At 57.3% G+C, this 17,595-nt stretch overlaps 1 protein-coding gene across 1 annotated transcript in view; it reads right to left on the reverse strand.

Moving 5' to 3' along the window:
• Positions 1–2,526: 2,526 nt before the first annotated feature.
• Positions 2,527–17,595, reverse strand: part of LOC113217531 (mucin-17-like) — a 161,748-nt gene continuing 146,679 nt past the window's right edge. Inside the window, 16 exon segments of the mRNA XM_026437479.2 lie at positions 2,527–3,428; positions 3,498–3,575; positions 3,725–3,851; positions 4,414–4,491; positions 4,649–5,319; positions 5,395–5,639; positions 5,878–6,304; positions 6,390–6,637; positions 6,757–10,885; positions 10,981–11,388; positions 11,523–11,909; positions 12,912–13,386; positions 13,485–13,903; positions 13,995–14,296; positions 14,570–15,082; positions 16,383–16,533. Of these exon segments, the coding sequence (XP_026293264.2) occupies positions 3,396–3,428; positions 3,498–3,575; positions 3,725–3,851; positions 4,414–4,491; positions 4,649–5,319; positions 5,395–5,639; positions 5,878–6,304; positions 6,390–6,637; positions 6,757–10,885; positions 10,981–11,388; positions 11,523–11,909; positions 12,912–13,386; positions 13,485–13,903; positions 13,995–14,296; positions 14,570–15,082; positions 16,383–16,533 (8,691 nt within the window). The 3' untranslated portion in view covers positions 2,527–3,395.

Here is a 17,595-nt window from a genome sequence, read left to right on the forward strand (position 1 = left end):
GGTGGAATAGATAGATATTCATGCACTTTTCACTCTGTTTCCATATTATTTACTTTACATTTCTATCAATTATTAAAGAACTAAAGAGAAAAGGAGCATTCAGGTGGCAGAAGCTGGAATATTTCTGCCTGTCTTTGAACAGAAAAAAGTGTTAAGTCAATGAGGATTTATGAACCTAAACACATCATAATTAATATTTGTAAGATTTCATGAAAACAAATAAGGTAAAAAAAATTTGTAAGCCCTTGTTTCTTTCATTCCCTTTCCCAATCCTTGGTTCAGCAGAAAGGTTAAAGACATTATCGGTTCTCAGACTTTAAAATTTATTCTAAATTTAAACAAAAAATTAGAATCCTACTTGAAAAACTAATAAAAATTGGGGACTATATCTGAGATTAATAGCGGTTATTCCCCAAGGACACAAAATGAGCAAACTGGCACTCGTTTCTATTATAAAAACATCTTCACATGATAATACTGAGAATTATATTATTTTGCTTTGTACCCGCAGGAGGAGAGTCATAAATTAGAGCTGTGAGAGTGACGGGAATGAGGAGCGGGGGGCTACAATTCCTCTCAATGGCCTTAGTTACATTCACTGCACCAACTTTATGAAAAATATCGATCAATTTTTCATTTGAGGCCATTTGAGGCTTTCATTACTCGTTCTTTACCAGCCCACTTCGCCTTCTTGGTGGTAGGAAGAACGAGTATTGATCTCAGTGCATAACACCCTTTATGAACTGTTTGCACTTTCATCTAGAAACACATAACACCTACAGACATGATAGTAGTACGATTGTAGAGCAAAGACGCTGGTCTTAATTAAAGCAATGAACTATTTTTTCAGGTTATTTAATGGTATCATTTTGAGCACTCTTTTTTGAGGGTTTTTATTCTCTCTAGATTAGTGCAGGCTTACTTGTTTATGATATTATGTATGCTACTCCTGCAATTTTGTAACTCCTGTCTTTTCCCCCTTGACATTTCATACCCTCCCTGTTCATCAGATTCAACATCTTTGGCTAGACACCAAAAGCCAACAGCCCGATAAAAGTGGAACAGAAGAAATTTTAGACATCCATTTAATCATGCCATAGAGAAACGTCAAAAAGAGTGTGGCACAAGGTCATAAATTCAAAATGAGGTTATGTAGATAAGTGTGAGGATTAGACTTATCACGTTGGCGTTCTTCCGCGTCTACGCATAGATAGAGGTGTCTCTATGACACTATATTGACAAATCTATAATTTGCAATGACGAACTAGAACAAAAACAAAATAACAACAGCAGTTTCTTACCTTAGTCAGAAACAACCACAAGCCTACTGAAACAACACGTGTTGCCTGCCTGTTCCCCGTAGTAGTCTCGTTGCAGGGTATGTGCGTCAGGGGGCTAGCAGGGGCTAAGGGAGGGTAGGCCACTATCTGCACACAGACACTTGGCGGGAAGGCCTACCCGATGCGCCGCAGGCGTTGTCATTCGGAACCGTTCGTACTGCGACGGAGACCCTTGCGGCGAGTTGTGGCTGAGGGCGCCAGGAGGGTAGGCAATCAGTACACAACTGTCCCTTAGGTTTGGGGGGCCCCGGGCCCCATTGTGTTAGTTCAGATGCATCCGGGGATTATGTGCAGAGCAGGCCCTTGCCTTCTGCTTACACCCTGAAGGCTTCGGATTTCAAATTACCCGGAAAAGAATGTTCTATAGTCGGGTCGGATTAAGCTGACTCTGTCCGCCGGCATTGTGGCCACAAATAGGGACGTCTTGTCCTTGTAGGTTTAGGTATAACGTGGGGAGAGGAGTCGGTTGGATGGAGCTGCCTGTGGCCGTGTAAGTTGTAGCTACAGCTGTGTGGAAGCAAACGGGGACGTTCTCGTGGCACGCACCAAGGGATTATCCAGAAAGTACGTCCGTCATGCCACGTTCGAACCTACCGACTCCAGTAGCTCTGCAATGCAAGGCGCCTGATAGGTAGACAACATCAGGTGCGCAGTGCACGCTTGTACTGTGGGGTGGCCTACCTCGAGTATCGCAGGCGCCGAGCTCTCCTAGCGCTACCTCGAGACGACTGAGCGAATACTTCATGACTGAGCTCTGATCTGTCCTGCTCCTCTATTTATGCTATTCGGCTGTGTCCTGCGTGGAGGGCTGGTCTGGTGTTATATTGCACATCAGGCCATCCGCCCGCCGATTCGCACCCGAGCCACCGATGGAAGTGTCAACCGGGCATCGCCTGTGCACTACCTGTTTAGGGCATTGTCTAGGCGCTGACCAGGCGGAGTAGAATTCAGTCTGACATTAGTGTGGGAATATTATTTAGTCTATAGGACCCCAAGTATCCGTCTATAACAGCTCCCGCTATTTGTCGAACGAAAATCAGAAAAACGTACACACACTATCTGGAATCTGGACGACCGTCAAGGTGACACGCACTCACACTCCTACTCGGCCAAGGCCGGTCCTCGTCGCGTGTTTGGGAACTCTCGTGGGCCACAGCATCAACATTATTGAGCTTAAACCAACAGGTTAAACGATCAGTTAGTTTATTCAATATGTAAAATGACAAATCTTATCCTAGCAGTAAGTACACATTTTAACATGTGTGCAAGTTTTTGATATTCCACATACTATGTCAAGTCCTTAAAACTTAATCATCTGGTGTCATCACCAAGGTCTTGTAACTTGCAGTAATTTCTTTTGGTGAATAGAGAAATATTGAAATTACTAGAAGGTAAAAGACCAAAAATAAAGCACAGACAAATCTTAGAGTTTAAAAATACAAAAATATACTTTTGGCACTAGGCAGGTATAAGGTGTGTGATGAATATATGATTCACTCAGTCAAACAACATGAACTCTCTCGTAAGGTCACTAGCATAATATATACATAGCATGAAGTAATTAATTATACAAAAGAAAAGACTGATAAATAATAAATGGAGAAGTTAAAACACATTGATCACTATATACAGACAATGATTTATGGTTTACCCATAGAAAACACTAAACCAGGGTGAAGAGATTCCCTTTACTACCATCTAATCTTACAAGAGAGAGTTCTAATGCTGTTTCCTTCATAGAGTCATTATTTCATCAACTTGATACCGTGGCATATTTCAGTCCTTACAAATTTCATACACATATCATTTTGTTATTATTTCCAGGGCATTTCAACAAGTACAAAACTACAATACTATTCAATATTATACATAATCCTACTATGATACAAATACAAAAATAATAAGAATCTTATGATTTGTTACTATTAAATAGCACATTGTCACATATAAGTCTATCAAATGTTTTAGTCAATAAAAAAAAAGACAGAACGGCAGGGCTTTATCGGAGGTCTGTTGAGCATGAGGTGCCTGCTGCCCGTCGACGGTAGGTTATCTTCAGAGAGAATCAAAGTTGGAAATATCGCTGCCCTGAGAAAAAAGAAAGGTTTAAAATAAGGTTCTCAGATGATGATTCGAGGTTTTAATACCAAAAAGTACTCTATCTGGTTGGTAAAGATGAGTCTGGGGCATGAGGAATGTTGATCCTAAATCTCTTTCAACCATTGTATGGCTTTCCTGAAAATTGAAAAAAGGGGGAAAAGAGGAAATTGAATTAATCACAGACGATAACATGAACGATTATGGACAAAACCTGTTAAAAATGTTGAAAATTTATGTGGAAGTTTAAAAGCATTTCAGGTGCAATCAATTTCCAAGTCACTTACATCATTGTTGTTGTGATTTGAATGTGAAGATGGCTTTGATGAGGCGTAGTTTGAGACATGGCTGTGTATGCATTTGGTGGGGGGCTGGATTGTGGTCTCGTCACACGATCGGGCCTCTGACACCGTCCTGTAAACACCCCTAGTTGTACAGGAAACAGCAGGAATATGGAAGGAAACGTGCTATTTGAAAGCACATGTAGAGCGTGGAAAATCTATTTGTTAAGAAAGAGTACACTACAAGAACAGACCTCTAGTCATTAAAAGCAATGAGAGAAAAAGAAAAAGATCTGGCAACATTCAATTTTAATTGTCTGAGCAGAGCATTATAAAATGTATTGTGCGACAATAATCGTTTCATATAATAAAATCTGACAAAGCCCATTCAGTTCTAGTTCTGAAATCAATATGAAGCTAAAAATGGTCAGTAGATTAAAACATTGAGTCTTAGGGGGAAGAAGGGTCCCCTTTTTGTACTAGTATGACTATGTGGGTGGGACTCCACGTGTTAACTACTTAGTTCCAGCCTAATGTGTCTTGAGGTATGAAACTTAGACTCATCAATTCAGATATTGAAATAAGGGAAACAGATGTTGAAGAGAAATAGCCTCACCACCAAACAAATTAATTTCATGAAAAATCAAAAAAGTTGAAAGGACAGGAAAGAATAAGGGTGGAAGTAAACCGCTTACAGGTCTGCGAGCCTGGCGGCTAGCTGGTGTGCTGGACAGCTGTCTCCACCGACTGGGGCACTAGCAGAACTAGTGCGGCTGGAAACAAACAGAGGTCAACACATCCGGCCGGACCCAGATTGCAAGCCAAACACCAAAAGTGCCAGCTGAAAAACTCAAAGGTGCGTAATCATATTGGAGCAAGTCCAGACCCGGTGAGATGAATTAAAGAGCAAAGGCCCCTCCTCTCGCATACCTGTCTCCGACTCTGGTGCGCTGCGTGTCGTAGCGGTGATCGTGATGATGATGATCGGCGTGGTAGTGCGGGTGGTGCGAGCTCATGTCGTCGCCGTCCCGCGAGGACACGTCCTCGTCCACGTCCAGGGTGTGCGGCCCGGGGCGTATGTGCCGGCCCACGGTGGCGGACACCTCAAAGCCGGCCGAGACGAGGGCGCCCGTCGCCGACGGCTTCCTGGGGGCGGGGCCCTTCCGGTGGGAGGGCGGCGGTGGTGGCGCGGGGCCGGCGCCGCTCTGCGCGCTTTGCTTGCGGCCGGCGCCCTGCTGCGCGCCCGCGGCCGCCTGCGGCACGGCCTGCGCGCCCTGCGATCCCTGCGGGCCCTGCTGCGGGCACGCCCCGGAGCTGGGGCCCTCCAGGTAGGCCAGCAGCTTGTGCTGGGGGTCGTGCTCGCGCGAGAGCTCGCCCGTGAACGTGGACAGCGACGTGAGCGGCGCGGGGCCGCTGGTGCTGGCGGCGCGGTACTTGGCGCGAGGGATCATGACGGTGAGCGAGCGGTCGCGCTGCTCCATGGTGCCGGCGGGCGAGCCGAGCGCCGAGCCGCAGTCCGCGCGCTCCACGACCAGCTCGTGCGGCACCGACACCTTCTTGCCGGCGCCCTTCTTGTGCTTGGCGCTCATGGTGTGCATGGGCTGGCGGGGCAGAGGAGAAGACACAGTCAAACCGACGGTCCCAGGCCCCCCAACGCAGCTTGTGACGACGCCTACCTGGTGCATGGCCGTCACGTAGGGCGGCAGGTTGTCGACGGAGCCCTCGCTGCTCGTGTCGTGGATCATGGCCCGGGTGTCGTGGTCGCGGTGCGAGGGGCCGCGGTAGCGCAGGAAGCCCGGCGGCGGCTGCGGCCGGCCCGCGCGGCTGTAGCGGGAGTGGCGACGGGCACAGGCCATGACGCAGCACAGCACGAGCAGCAGCAGCAGCACGGCGCCCAGGGTGCCCAGCGCGATCAGCAGCACTGCGGGGCAGAGCGGAGCACAGAGCATGAGCGACACACCTTAAGCATCGTCATTCATGACGACGTCGCCGTCACGAGAATGCTAGCTAAAGTTTTTCGGTCACTTGGAATAAAGTGGTCACGTGTACTTGTAGTCTAGTACCCTTGCATTATAACTCACCCCCCTCCTCTAAACAAAAAATAAAGAACGAAATCCTACGGCGCGTGCCGCTCACACATTGGTGACTGGCTCGCTTACCTTTGAGGTTGATGTGACAGTTCTGGCCCGTGTACCACTGGAAGCACTCGCAGACGGGCCGCTCGCCGGGGCCTCGCGAGAAGCACGTGCCGTGGTAGTGGCACTGCTCGCAGCCGACCTGCTCGGCCGAACAGGCGCGACCCGGGAACTGGGGGTTCTCGGACACGTCCGTGTAGCCCTCCTTGCAGGAGCAGGTGTAGGTGCCGCGCAGGTTGAAGCAGCGCGCGTGCTCGGAACAGTCGTGGAAGCGCGCCGTGGCCGACGAGTCTCCGGCGTCCGCCTCGCACTCGTCGAAGTCGGCCGCGTCCAGCTCGGGGAGCATCTCGCGGGCGGCGAACACCTCCGTGCCGCCGAGGCTGAAGTTGGTGGCGCGCAGGCTCTTGCGGAACACGCCCTTGAGCCGCAGCTCGTCCGTGTTGTCCGACAGCTTGGTGAGAGACAAGAGGCGTGTCAGCCGACGGAGTATCTCGCGGGTGATGTGTCAAGCAGAAAGGGCACGTCGAGTCACTTACCTGGACGTAGAAGTTGACGACGGCGTGGTCGTTGTCGTGCTGACCGGCGGGCGCGAATCCCTGCAGCACCACGCCGTGCGCCACGTCGCGCAGCTCGCTCTGCATGACGACGCGCTCCAGGCCCTCCTTGGTGGCCTCGGCGAGGCGGGCGAAGCGCGGGGAGGCCGGGTCGGACAGCCACTCGGCGAAGCGCACCCGCTCGCCGCCGTGTCGGTCCAGCGCCAGCCGCATGCTGTAGGTGTAGGTCGCTGCGGGCCGGAGAGGGTTGGGGTAAGCGGAGCGCCTGGCGGGTAGGCCACCGCAGCGCACGGCTGCGAACCACGGGCAGATATTGCCTACCCGACAGGCGCCCAGAGGGAGTACTCACGCTTGCACGGCTGGTCGGGGAACATCCTGGCGAAGCCCGGTCGGCACACACAGCGCATGAGGCCATGCTGCCGCTGACACAGCTCGTTCCGCGTAGCCGAGCACTCCGGGCGACACTGCACCGCGAGGTGCTCGTCGTCGGGGTCCTCTTCGTCGACAACGACGCCAGCAGGGCGCACGCCCGGCGGCGAGGCTACCAGGACGCCACCCAGGAGCACGGCGTTGTTCTTCACCTCGTTGGTCTCGTCGGCGTTGGTGGGCTCGTCCTCGAGGGAGGGCGGCGGCAGCTTGTGGACCTGGACGGTGCCGGGCTTGTGGTCCGTCATGACGAGGAAAATGGAGTCTTCGCCGTCCTGAGGGTGCGTGATGATGTCGTCGTCCTCGCCGTCACTCTCTCCGCCGTCTTCACTGGCGCCGGTCGGGTGACCCGAGGCGGAAGACGATACGTGGACGTCAATGGACTCGTTCTCCGGGTACGGAGTGGGCGACACCGCCCATGGGGGGATAATGGTGGGTAGCACCGAAGGCTCGGCGGTCTGAGTGTGGATGTGCGTGGTCGTGTGGGACACGGTGGTCGTGACCGTCTCGAACACGGAGGTGGGCTTCACAAGAGTCTCCGTCTGCGTGACCGTGTCCACGCGTGTGGACGTCATCGTGGACGTGAGCACAACCGTCTGTGTGGAAGGCTGCTGCCCTTCGCTGCCGCGCAGCACGGAGGTCTCCGTCGTGGTGAGGACGATGGTCTCCGTGTGCGTGATGTAGCGCGTGGGCTGCGGTGCGGGGACAGGGGCGGGGGCCGGCGCTGGTGTGGGTGCAGGCGAGGGTGCGGGAAGCTCCTCGTCGGCGGGCTGCGGGCGCCGTGGTGGCGCGCGGTACGGCGGGCTGGCGTAGCGCGTGTGGGAGTTCGAGTCCTTGGTGGGTGACGGCGTGAAGCGCTCCGTCGTGGTGGGTCGCGTGAACCTGTTGGTGGAGCCGCTGTGTCTGGTCAGGTACACCCTGGTGGGCTGCGCGCTCGACTTGCCCGAGAAGTTGTCCAGCGGCGTGGAGATGGAGCTGGGCACCACCCCAGGGACGGTCGGCTCGGAGGCCGCGATGGTGTCCGCGATGGGACTGGCCGTCCAGCGGTTGCTGGGTGGCGGCCGTCCGCGCGTCGTCGTGGGGGCGATGTCCAGAGGCGTCAGCTGGGCAAGCGTACTCGTGGGCGCGGGCTGTGGCGGCGTGGGGACGATGTTGGGGGCGGGGGCGTCCCTGGGCGGAGACAGCCTCGGCGGCTTCGTGAAGGGCCGGAGCGGGCGGATGAAGGGCGCCGTTGGCCGCCTCGTGGTGCTGCTGGTTGTCGGCGCGGGCGTCGTCGTGGTGGTTGAGGTCGTGGTCGTCGTGGTGTACCGCCTCGGCGGCTCCGACCAGGTGACCTCGTGCTGCACCGTCTCTCCTGCCTGCGACCCTGGCAGCGTGATGGTGGGGAAGGGCTTGGCCATCTCCAGGACCGGAGGCCGGTTGAAGGGCCTGCCCTCGCTGGGGGCGGACGATGACGCCGGAGGCTGCGTCGGCGGCTGGGGTCGCGTGCTCGTCGCGGGCGGCGGAGGCTGCTCTGTGGGCGGCTGCATCGTGTCGGCCGGCGGTGGCGGCATCTCAAACTTGTAAGGGGGTGGAGGCCGCGGCTTCCGATGCGTCGGTCTTCGGTGCGGCCTGCTCGTGGTCGTGGTCGGCGGCAGCGTAGGCGGGGCCATGCCGAGCACCTGGTCGTCGTGGGACGTGCGGTCTCCGGGGCCAGAGGGTCGCCGGTCGGGGCGGCTCTTGGGGGGCTTGTTGGTGGCGGTTGCCGCGAAGGTAGGCGACACTGGAGGTGCGGGCGGTGGAGTGTCACCGTAACCAGCACCACCGTCGGACTTAGAGGGCGTCGTCACAGGCGCAGCGGGCGTTGTTGTAGGCGGCAGTGTTGGCTTGGGGAAGGGGATCGGCGTAGGGGAAGGTTTGGGTGGCGGTGGTGGGGGTGGGGGCTTTGGCGCCGCGGACGGCTTGGAGGACGGTCTCGGCAAGATGAAGGCCGTCTTGGGCGGCCCCGGGTCTGCTGGTTCCAGCCTGTTGCTATCCGGTCGCTGTTCGTAAATGATGGTTGACTTGATGGGCGACTCGATGTCGAAGTTCATGGGCTTGTGGTCGGACGGTCCGGGCCTCTCGAAGCGGAAGGGCTCATGCGGGCGCGGGCCGGGCGGCACGGGGTAGTGGCGGTGGCCGTGGTGCGGGTGGTGCGGGGGCGACGCGGGGCCGAGAGCCGGCGCGTGCGGGATGAAGATGGGCGTCCGCTCCGTCGTCTTGGCCTGGTTGGCCACCTCCAGCTCGATGGGCACCTGCCCCGGGCGCAGCGGCCGCGCGTTCGACTCTTGGATGAGCTCACCGCCCTCAGACTCGATGGGCTCGTTCTCCTCCGGGCCGCCGTCCTGCTCGTTGTCCTGGTCGGGCAGCGGCGGAGGGACGCGGTGCGGGGCTTGTGGCTGCGGCTGGGGGCGACCCTGGGGGCGGGGCCGCCCGTGGTGGGAGGGCGCTGGCGGGGGCACCATGTAGTCCACGGGCTCGTCAAGCGCGCCGGTGGGCCGAACAGGCCCGGCCGCGTCACGCGAGGGTTGTTGGTGATGTTGGATCTGCTGAAGCAGTTTCTGCTGCAGTTGCTGTTCACGTAGGTGCTGTTCGTGCAATTGCTGTTCTCGCAGGAGCTGATCTTGCTGCTGCTGTTCGCGGAGACGCTGTTCGTGTTGTTGTTGTTGTTGTTCGCGCAGACGCTGTTCATGCTGTTGCTGTTCGCGTAGCTGTTCCTGCAACTGCTGCTCGCGCAGGTGATGTTCCTGTTGTTGCTGCTCACGTAACCTCTGTTCCTGCAGCTGCTGTTCTCGGATGTGTTGTTCCTGCAGCTGCTGTTCTCGAATGCGCTGTTCCTGCAGTTGCTGCTCGCGTATGTTGTGTTCCTGCAGTTGCTGTTCCCGAATGTTCTGTTCGTGCTGTTGCTGGGCGTGAGCAGGGTCATGGTACCCGCCGCGATGCGGCACCTCGTTAACGTGGACGTTGGGGAAGTTGTTGAAGGGATGGTGGCCATGGTGATGATGAGACGACTGTCCCGGGAACCCTTGTCCAGCTTGGTCGTTTTGATGGTGGTGAATAACGTGGTGCTGGACGGGCACCTCGTTATGCAGAGGAATACTCGGTCCATGGCTGGGCGGCGGGGCCGAGGGCGGCCCGTGCACTGAGGGACCCTGCACAGCGTTCCCGGCAGAGATCTGGACTTGGATGCCCTCCGGCGGGATGGGGACGTCCATGCGTATGGCCGAGCTGGGCTTGGGCACCCCTAGCGGGCCGACAGCGACAGGACCGGAGTGCGCAGTGTCAGGGTCAGGGTACGGCAGCGGGTCGTCGAAGTACTCGCCCTTCTTGCCGTGCTCCAGCGTGTCACCGCTGTAGATGAGCGCCGTGCTGCTGCCGTGCGGGATGAGGACGTTGGCCACCTGCGAGGGCTGGATGTTGACGAGAAGCGGCTGCCCTGAGGCGCGCTCCACCACCTGCGGGTTGCCGGGCAGGATGATGGGGACGGTGATGGTGTCGGGGGTTAGGTGCTGTTGATCCACGTTCATCTTTTGGCCGACGGGCCGGCCCAGGAACATGGTTTGGCCCTGGGGGATGACCGACACCTGAGTGGGGCTGGGGCCAAAGTCACCGAGGCCCAGAGGAGCTGGGGAGTGAGAGCCCACTACGGTCAACATGGGGAGGTCAACGTGCTGCTGGTGCAGCTGCGTCTCGTGCTGGGGATGGGGGTGGAGCTGGTGCTGGAGGTGGGGGTGGAGTTGGTCCTGGGGGTGATGCTGGAGGTGCTGCTGCTGGTGCTGCTGGTGCTGCTGGTGCTGCTGGTGCGGCGGAGGTGGAGGCCGCAGTGCGATGTCGTCAGAGGGCGCGTGGACGACGGTGGGCTGGTTGGCTGGCGGCGACATGTCAAGGATCTCGGCGATCTTGTGGTGGTGGTTATGGTGGTGGTGGTGTGAGTGGCCGAGTGGGATGGCAGGACCACCACTGGGGCGTTCCTCGCGCAGCGGTGTCGCGGGCGGTGCGGGCGGAGGCAGCAGGTTGGCAATGTGCTCGCCAAACTGCGGAGCAGAGAATTATTGTTGTTACTCAGTCTGTTGATGGGATAAGGGCTGACCTATTTCGTGCTCTAGCTTTACGAACTTCCAAACTTTACCTGCTCATGCGGCTCGTCCACGCCCGTGGCGGCGGGCACGGGCTGCTCGTGGTGCTCGTCCAGCGTGTCGTGCTCGACGGTGTCCTCGGGGAGGCGGTCGTGCTCGGGCCAGGTAGCCTGGGGCGGTGGCGGCGGTGGCGGCGGCTTCATGCCGATGGGCGTGTGGTCCGCGGGCGTGGGCGGCCGCTTTGGAGGTCGCGGCCCGTGCACCGAGGGCTTCCCGATGATGACGTCCGAGTTGGCGGTGATGACCTGGCCGGGCTGGATGGGGATGCCACCGGCGAGCAGGGGCGACTCCAGGGTCGGCCTGCCCAGCACCACGCCGCTGGCGCCGTCCTGGGCCTGCTGAGCCTGGGCCTGTTGCGCCAGTTTCAGGCGTTGCTCCGCGTCCGGCCAAACCGCGTTCAGCTGCGGGGCAAGGCAACACTGAGTTACGCACACGAAGATATGGACGACAGAGTGAAAATGTTTCAAATTGAAGTTTTCTTGCTCTGCCTCCAGTAGGTACTGTAGGCAGCCCCGCGCACGGCGCTACCACGTACCTTAGTGTTGCCCTCGATGCGCTGGCTCTCCTCCGCGATGGTGTCCTTGGGGTGGCCGGCGCCCGCGCCAACCGGGATGTAGATCGGGTTTCTCTGCGGGTTGTTGGAGGACGCGGCCACCAGCCTCTCGGGGGGCGGCGGCTGCGGGCCGGCGTAGCTCAGCAGGGGGTTCTGCTCGAGGACCGGCGCGGGGGACGTCGGCGGAGGGCCGGCCGATGCCACGGGGCCTGGGGGCGGCGGCTTCTGGAAGGGGGACAGCGGCAGGCCGGCGGGGGTCGGGCCGGGTGCCGGGGGCGCGTGCAGGCCGACCGGTGGGCCGTGGGGGCCCGACACCGCGGGCAGCTTGTGCACCAGCACCAGGGGCTGCTTGGCAGGAATCTCCTCCTTCTGAAACAGGAAGGCGGGGCATGATCCAATGAACACCTGATCTAGGAAGCGGAAGAAGGGAATAACTGACATAATCTTAAACTTGGATTTTTAGTGGCTGTTAATCCACAGTAGTACAAAGGGCACAATTTCTGAAAAAAAAAATGTTTGCCTACATGTCATAGTTCCTGAGATATGGCCGAATGAAAAGTGAGTCAAGTTGACAACCCTTTATACCATACTAGCTTTTACTTCAATAAGGAGACAACTCGAATAAAGCATTCCGGAAAGCTAAAATGCAGAGGAATGCGAGGAAGAAGAAAACGGAAATCACTATGCTTTTACATGGGACTTCCGTTTTCTTGTTCCCTGCATTCTTCTGCATTTCAGCTTTACTGGAATGCTTTATCTACCCCCTATGAATGCTATAGCATTTAAAGATATTTGATTGTCGAGATGGCTCCTTTTGTATCGAATGGAAGGACTTGCCTCTGAATTCATTAGGGGTAACTTAATCGTCTCCCTTTACACAAATGTTTACGGGAGATGTCTTGTTTTTTAAATCTAGAAAGGGTTGGCACAAAACATCCTACCTTTGCCATTTTATCTTTGACTCTTTGAAGAATAAAAAAGTAAAATAAAAGTTAAAAACCCTTTTGAATTTGCAGCGTCAAACAGTTTTCTGTGTTTCTTGAAAACTTATGATTTTGCAGTTATCCCCGCTTTCTGGACCACTTTTTCAAAGTAATCAAATTGTTGAGCAGAAAGTGGGCGTGTTGAAAAGGAGTACATCCACAAAAATGAAAACTACAGAATTGCTAGTTCGTGGAGTGCAACCATAGAAATACGCTCAAGCAGGCAACATGCACATGGAAGTGACATGCAAAATCTGGTTTTCCCACTGAGTAATAGTTGCCCCACATTGATGGTAGTCCCTACCACGCTGGCCAAATGATTACAGTACGGCTAATTAATTTTCTGGGATGCTGGATACATATAGCAGTGTGTCGGGGTGTCACTCACCGCCGGGGAGAGCAAGCCCGCCATGGCGCTGAACACGGGGCGTAGGGCGTTGATGCCGTTGATGCCGATGGAGCCCAGCTGCAGCAGGTCCGACATGCCAAGGTTGGAGCTCGGCTCGGCGACCTCTCCGACCTTCTCCCCCGAGGGCCTCTTGTTGGTGGCCGAGTCGGTGGCGGAGGTCGGGCCGACGGGTATCACGGCCTCGGAGCCGTCCGGACGCGACAGCACGACGACTTGCTCGCCGGCCTGCAGCGTGGCGCCGTGCGCCGTCACGGTCCGGGACGACAGGATGGAGGTGCGGTACGTGTGGCCCAGGGCGGCCGAGGCAGACGGCTTCTCCTTGGTGCTCGTGGACGGCTTCACCTTGTGCTTGTGGGTCTTGGAGGGCGGCCGGTGCGTCCGGGAGGGCTTGGTGACACCGCCATCCGAGGACGAGTGGTGCTTGTGGGTCGAGGTCTTAACGGCGCTGCTGCTGCTGCGTGGGGCACAACGAGAATCCGAATCGGACGTTAGTTTCAACAAGTAACATGTACGGCGGCCGACAGCAACGGCTGCCAAGTCGACATGTGTTACCTTGGTTTGTCGGCGGGTTCGGGGTCGTCGAAGAAGATGATGGTGGAGCCAGTGATGACCTTGTCGTTGACGGGCGAGGCCGGCGCGGCGGGTGCCGCGGGGCTCGAGCTGCCGCGGTTGGCCGAGGCCGCGCCCGAGGCCGGGGCGGAGGCCGCGGACTGGCCCATGATGGCGGAGGCGGCGCTGCTCACCAGCGAGCTCAGCAGCGCCTTGTCGGGGGACATGACGGAGGCCAGCGCCGGCGTGGCCACCGTGCTCGCCACGGCCTCAGCGTCCGCGAGCATCGAGCTGGACGAGGCGGCCGCGGCCAGGGCGGCCAGGTTGGCGGGGCTGTCGACCATGGCGGTGATCTCCATCTGCTGGCCGCCCTGCAGCGTCGCCGTCGCCACGATGCGGCTCGAGTCCAGGGCGGGATCGGCCTGCGGAGCGAGACAACACAGGCGGTGAAAAAAAGGGGACCATCAACCTACTTCCGTCGGTGTGGGAGTTGAACCCGAGCCGGCCACTCACGCGGAACGAGCTGCGGAGACGCTGGACGTAGTCGGGGTGCAGCAAGGAGGTTGCGACGCTCTCGGTGACGACGTTCTGGACGACTCGGGTGCGCGAGGAGACGACGGTGGAGACGGCGGGCATGCTGCCCTGCAGCAGGGTCGTGAAGTACGTGAAGGTCGTGAGGTACGTCTTTGTGGCCACCACGTGGATGCCGGGCAGCTTCTCCTCCTGGGCGACCGGGGCGCGAGTCGGAGACAGCGAGGGGGACGCCTCTGGCGGTGTGGGCGTCGGTTCCACTACAGATGTCGTCGTCTCCAAACCTGCAGGAACCAAACAAGTTTATTTGCCTTTTCGCTCTGTTTAATTGCGATTGGCGTAAATGTTCATTTTCTCAACATCATGGGGCAATTTGGTCTAACAGAAAGAATGAGTATTTACGCACACCACCGTTGAGACAATTCTTACCCCTGGCACACAATTATCACATAAAACGTAAAATATTTGCCTCAAGAAAATTACACAAAACAAAATTTCGTTAGACAAAATTGCCCGACCGCATTTAGTGCGTAGTGATTGTGACATGTGACACTCACGGAGCGCGGAGGTTCTCTTGGGCTTCTTGAGGAACGTCTCGGTGGTGATGTCGGTGGAGACGGCCACGTCGGAGTGCACCACGGTGCTCTCTCCCTCCAGGTAGGTCGAGTAGTACGTGTACGTGACCAGATACGTCTTGACCACCTCGGTGGTGGTCATGTCCAGCTCGGTGGGCGTGGCGGCGGGCGCGTGCGTCACCAGCTGCGCCTGCTGCTGCGACTCGGTGATGACCACCCGCGTGAGCACGTCCTGCGTCGAGACCACCTTGAGCTGGTCGCCGTCGCTGAGCGTGCGCGTGAGCTGCACCGTGGACAGGTAGGTGTTGGTGGCGAGCGCGTCGGCGGCCGGCAGCGTGCTGAGCAGCTCCCCCGGCGCCGTGACCGTGTTGGCCACCGTCCGGCGGGACGTGAGCACGAGCGGCACCTCGCCGTCCAGCAGCGTGTTGAGGTACGTGTACGTCGTGTGGTACACGGCCGTGCTCAGCACGGGGCTCGCCGTCACCGTCACGCCCACTGTGGGGAACAGAGGAGCAGCAGCGTCAAAATACACGTCACGTGGTCCATTACGGGTCATGATGCGCCTCATTGGTGTCTGCTGGCAGACACTCGCAAACAAAAAGTAATCAACAGTTACACGGACTGTAATAGGTCTCTACCAAGTTAATTGATTCTGAGGTGTTGCGCTGTAAATGCATCTGCGTGCGCTTATTATACATATTGCCATTTTGACAGTGATTCGCCACGAAAAATAAAATTGTAATGAAAGCTCACGTCGGAGCAAAGCGCTCATCCGCAGAATCGGGTCAAGCGACGCGGGCACGACAGATTTAAGTCTTCTTTGGGTCCTCCGCGCGCAGAGAACCGCAACCTAACCCACCCAGCCTGCCAGCCGGTGGTCTGCCAAGAATCAGCTGCTGCTGCTGCTGCTGCTGCTGCTGCTACCGCGGCTGGCACCGACCCGTCCCGTCCCGACCCAGCATTCCAGTGATCAGAGTCCCCTCCAATTAAACCACTAGCATGATGATGACGTCCCACGTGGTGTCCTCCGCGACTCCGCGGCCGCGAGGCCACCCCGGCGGCGGGGCGTGGCGGGGCATCGAACGCTCAACCGCAGCCCCCTGCTTGTCGTCAGTCCCACGACCTGGCGAGCGCGGCGTCGTGGCGCGGTGCGGCCGCGACAAACATCTGCATGACGGTTTGGTAGTCTCCTGGAATGGCAGGAGAAGGCGGCAGGGCAAGGCCCCGCGAAGGGACGCCGCACGCTGCCACACGGCCGCAGTGCGAGGGTGGGGACAGTAGGAGGATTAGGTTAGAGGTTAGGTCGGCCTGTCGCAAGCGTTTGCCAATGACACGCTCGGGCAGCCGGCTCAGCCACCGGCTCAGCCACCGGCTCCAGCCGCTCCGTGACCTCCGGCGAGTCCAGGATTACACACGTCGCGGAGAAAGGCGTCGCGGCCCGCATTATTAGCGGTTGTGCAGACACGTCTCGAGCAGCTCCGCGACTACATCGCGACGACACCGAGGCGACATCAAGACGACACCGAGACGACATCGAGGCGACAACGAGACGACATCGCGACCTCATCCGACCGACGCAGGCGTGTGTTAAGGGGGAGAGGGCGATTGCCCCCTCTGTGGTCGTCTTGCTGGATATAGCTGCCTAACGGTAGGCAATTTGGCCGACAAAACCCCCTGTATGTAGGCAACTTTCGATACACCCCCCCTCTCTCCGTCCACCCTTCATACGCCCCTGGACCGACGTCACGGCGTTCGCTAAGCGGATGGGCCGCCGATGCGTTCTGTTGTTACTGACCGGAGCTCTGCGGGGTGCTGGTGGCGCCCGCGGGGTCGACCTGCTCCGTGGCCACGTTGCTCACGACGTGCTCCTGCGACGTGGACGTCTCCACCAGCGTGTAGGTCGTCACGTAGGTGCGCGTCACGAACTGGGCGGAGTCCAGCTCCACCTGCAAAAGGAAGGCACGTCAAAACATTGACAACTTGAGAACACAATCCACCCCTTTCACATATTCGCCGTTGTCACACGGGCAGAGTTGGCATAGGGTATTAAATTAAATCTAAATTGAGTCAAATAGTCAAATTCAGTAAAATAATGTTGCACTTCAGCACGACGTCCTGAGCGTCGACGTCCAACCTAGCTTACGCTAAGGACGCCGTCGCGAATTTTGTAGTCGTGTTGGAAGTCGGTATAGGTGTCCCCAGGCGCATTACATTTTGCACATTTTTGCTTTGGTTTTGCTTTGCTTTGGTTTGTTTCAAACCTGCCAAGTTCAGCCTGTGTGAGCCCCCATAGCGCCTGGTAGGTAGGCAACATCTCGCGTTCAGTGCGTGCGTGTACTGCAGGGTGGCCTACCCCGATTCTCACAGGCGCCGAGCTCCCAAACTGTCTGAATCTGAGAAAAACGGACGTACTTTCTGGACGGCCCCTGTTAGCTACGCATGTGTAAAGAGAGGGAATTTGCCCGCATCTCAGAATAGGAAGGGATAGGAGAAAAGCTTCGTGTGGATGGATGCGCTCAACCCCTATGGTCCTTTCCACTAGCTAGCTAGACCAATAGTTTCCCCTCACACCCGTTCTGTGTTTCTTCTTGAAACAGTACGCTGGCATCCCGGCTTATGACCCCCCCCCTCCCCCAAGGAAAGAAAGCCACCGCGTTACAGGGCAGTGTGGAGTCGAGTCCATTAAAAGCAGATTTCTGTAATGAAAGCCCTGGGCTTACTGTACGCGCAGACCGCCGCCCCGCCCGTCGTTCCGGCTTTCGACCGAGCGAAAGTAAGTTGCTTTAATTTCGACTGACTTCCCGCTTTGGGCCTTTAGGCCTTCGGCCGCGGCGGCCATCACGCCGACCATCGCCCCTCACGATCGGCTCGGCCGCCGCACGACAAGGGGTGCGAGAGAGACGGGCGCGGGGTGCGTCGACCCGTCGGGTGCGTGAGAGAGAGAGAGACAGAGCGAAAGAGAGAAAGAGAGAAAGAGAGAGAGAGAGAGAGAGAGAGAAAGAGAGAGA

This window comes from Frankliniella occidentalis, unplaced genomic scaffold (assembly GCF_000697945.3).
Source record: "Frankliniella occidentalis isolate FOCC.00 unplaced genomic scaffold, Focc_3.1 Scaffold11, whole genome shotgun sequence".
Lineage (NCBI taxonomy): Eukaryota > Metazoa > Arthropoda > Insecta > Thysanoptera > Thripidae > Frankliniella > Frankliniella occidentalis.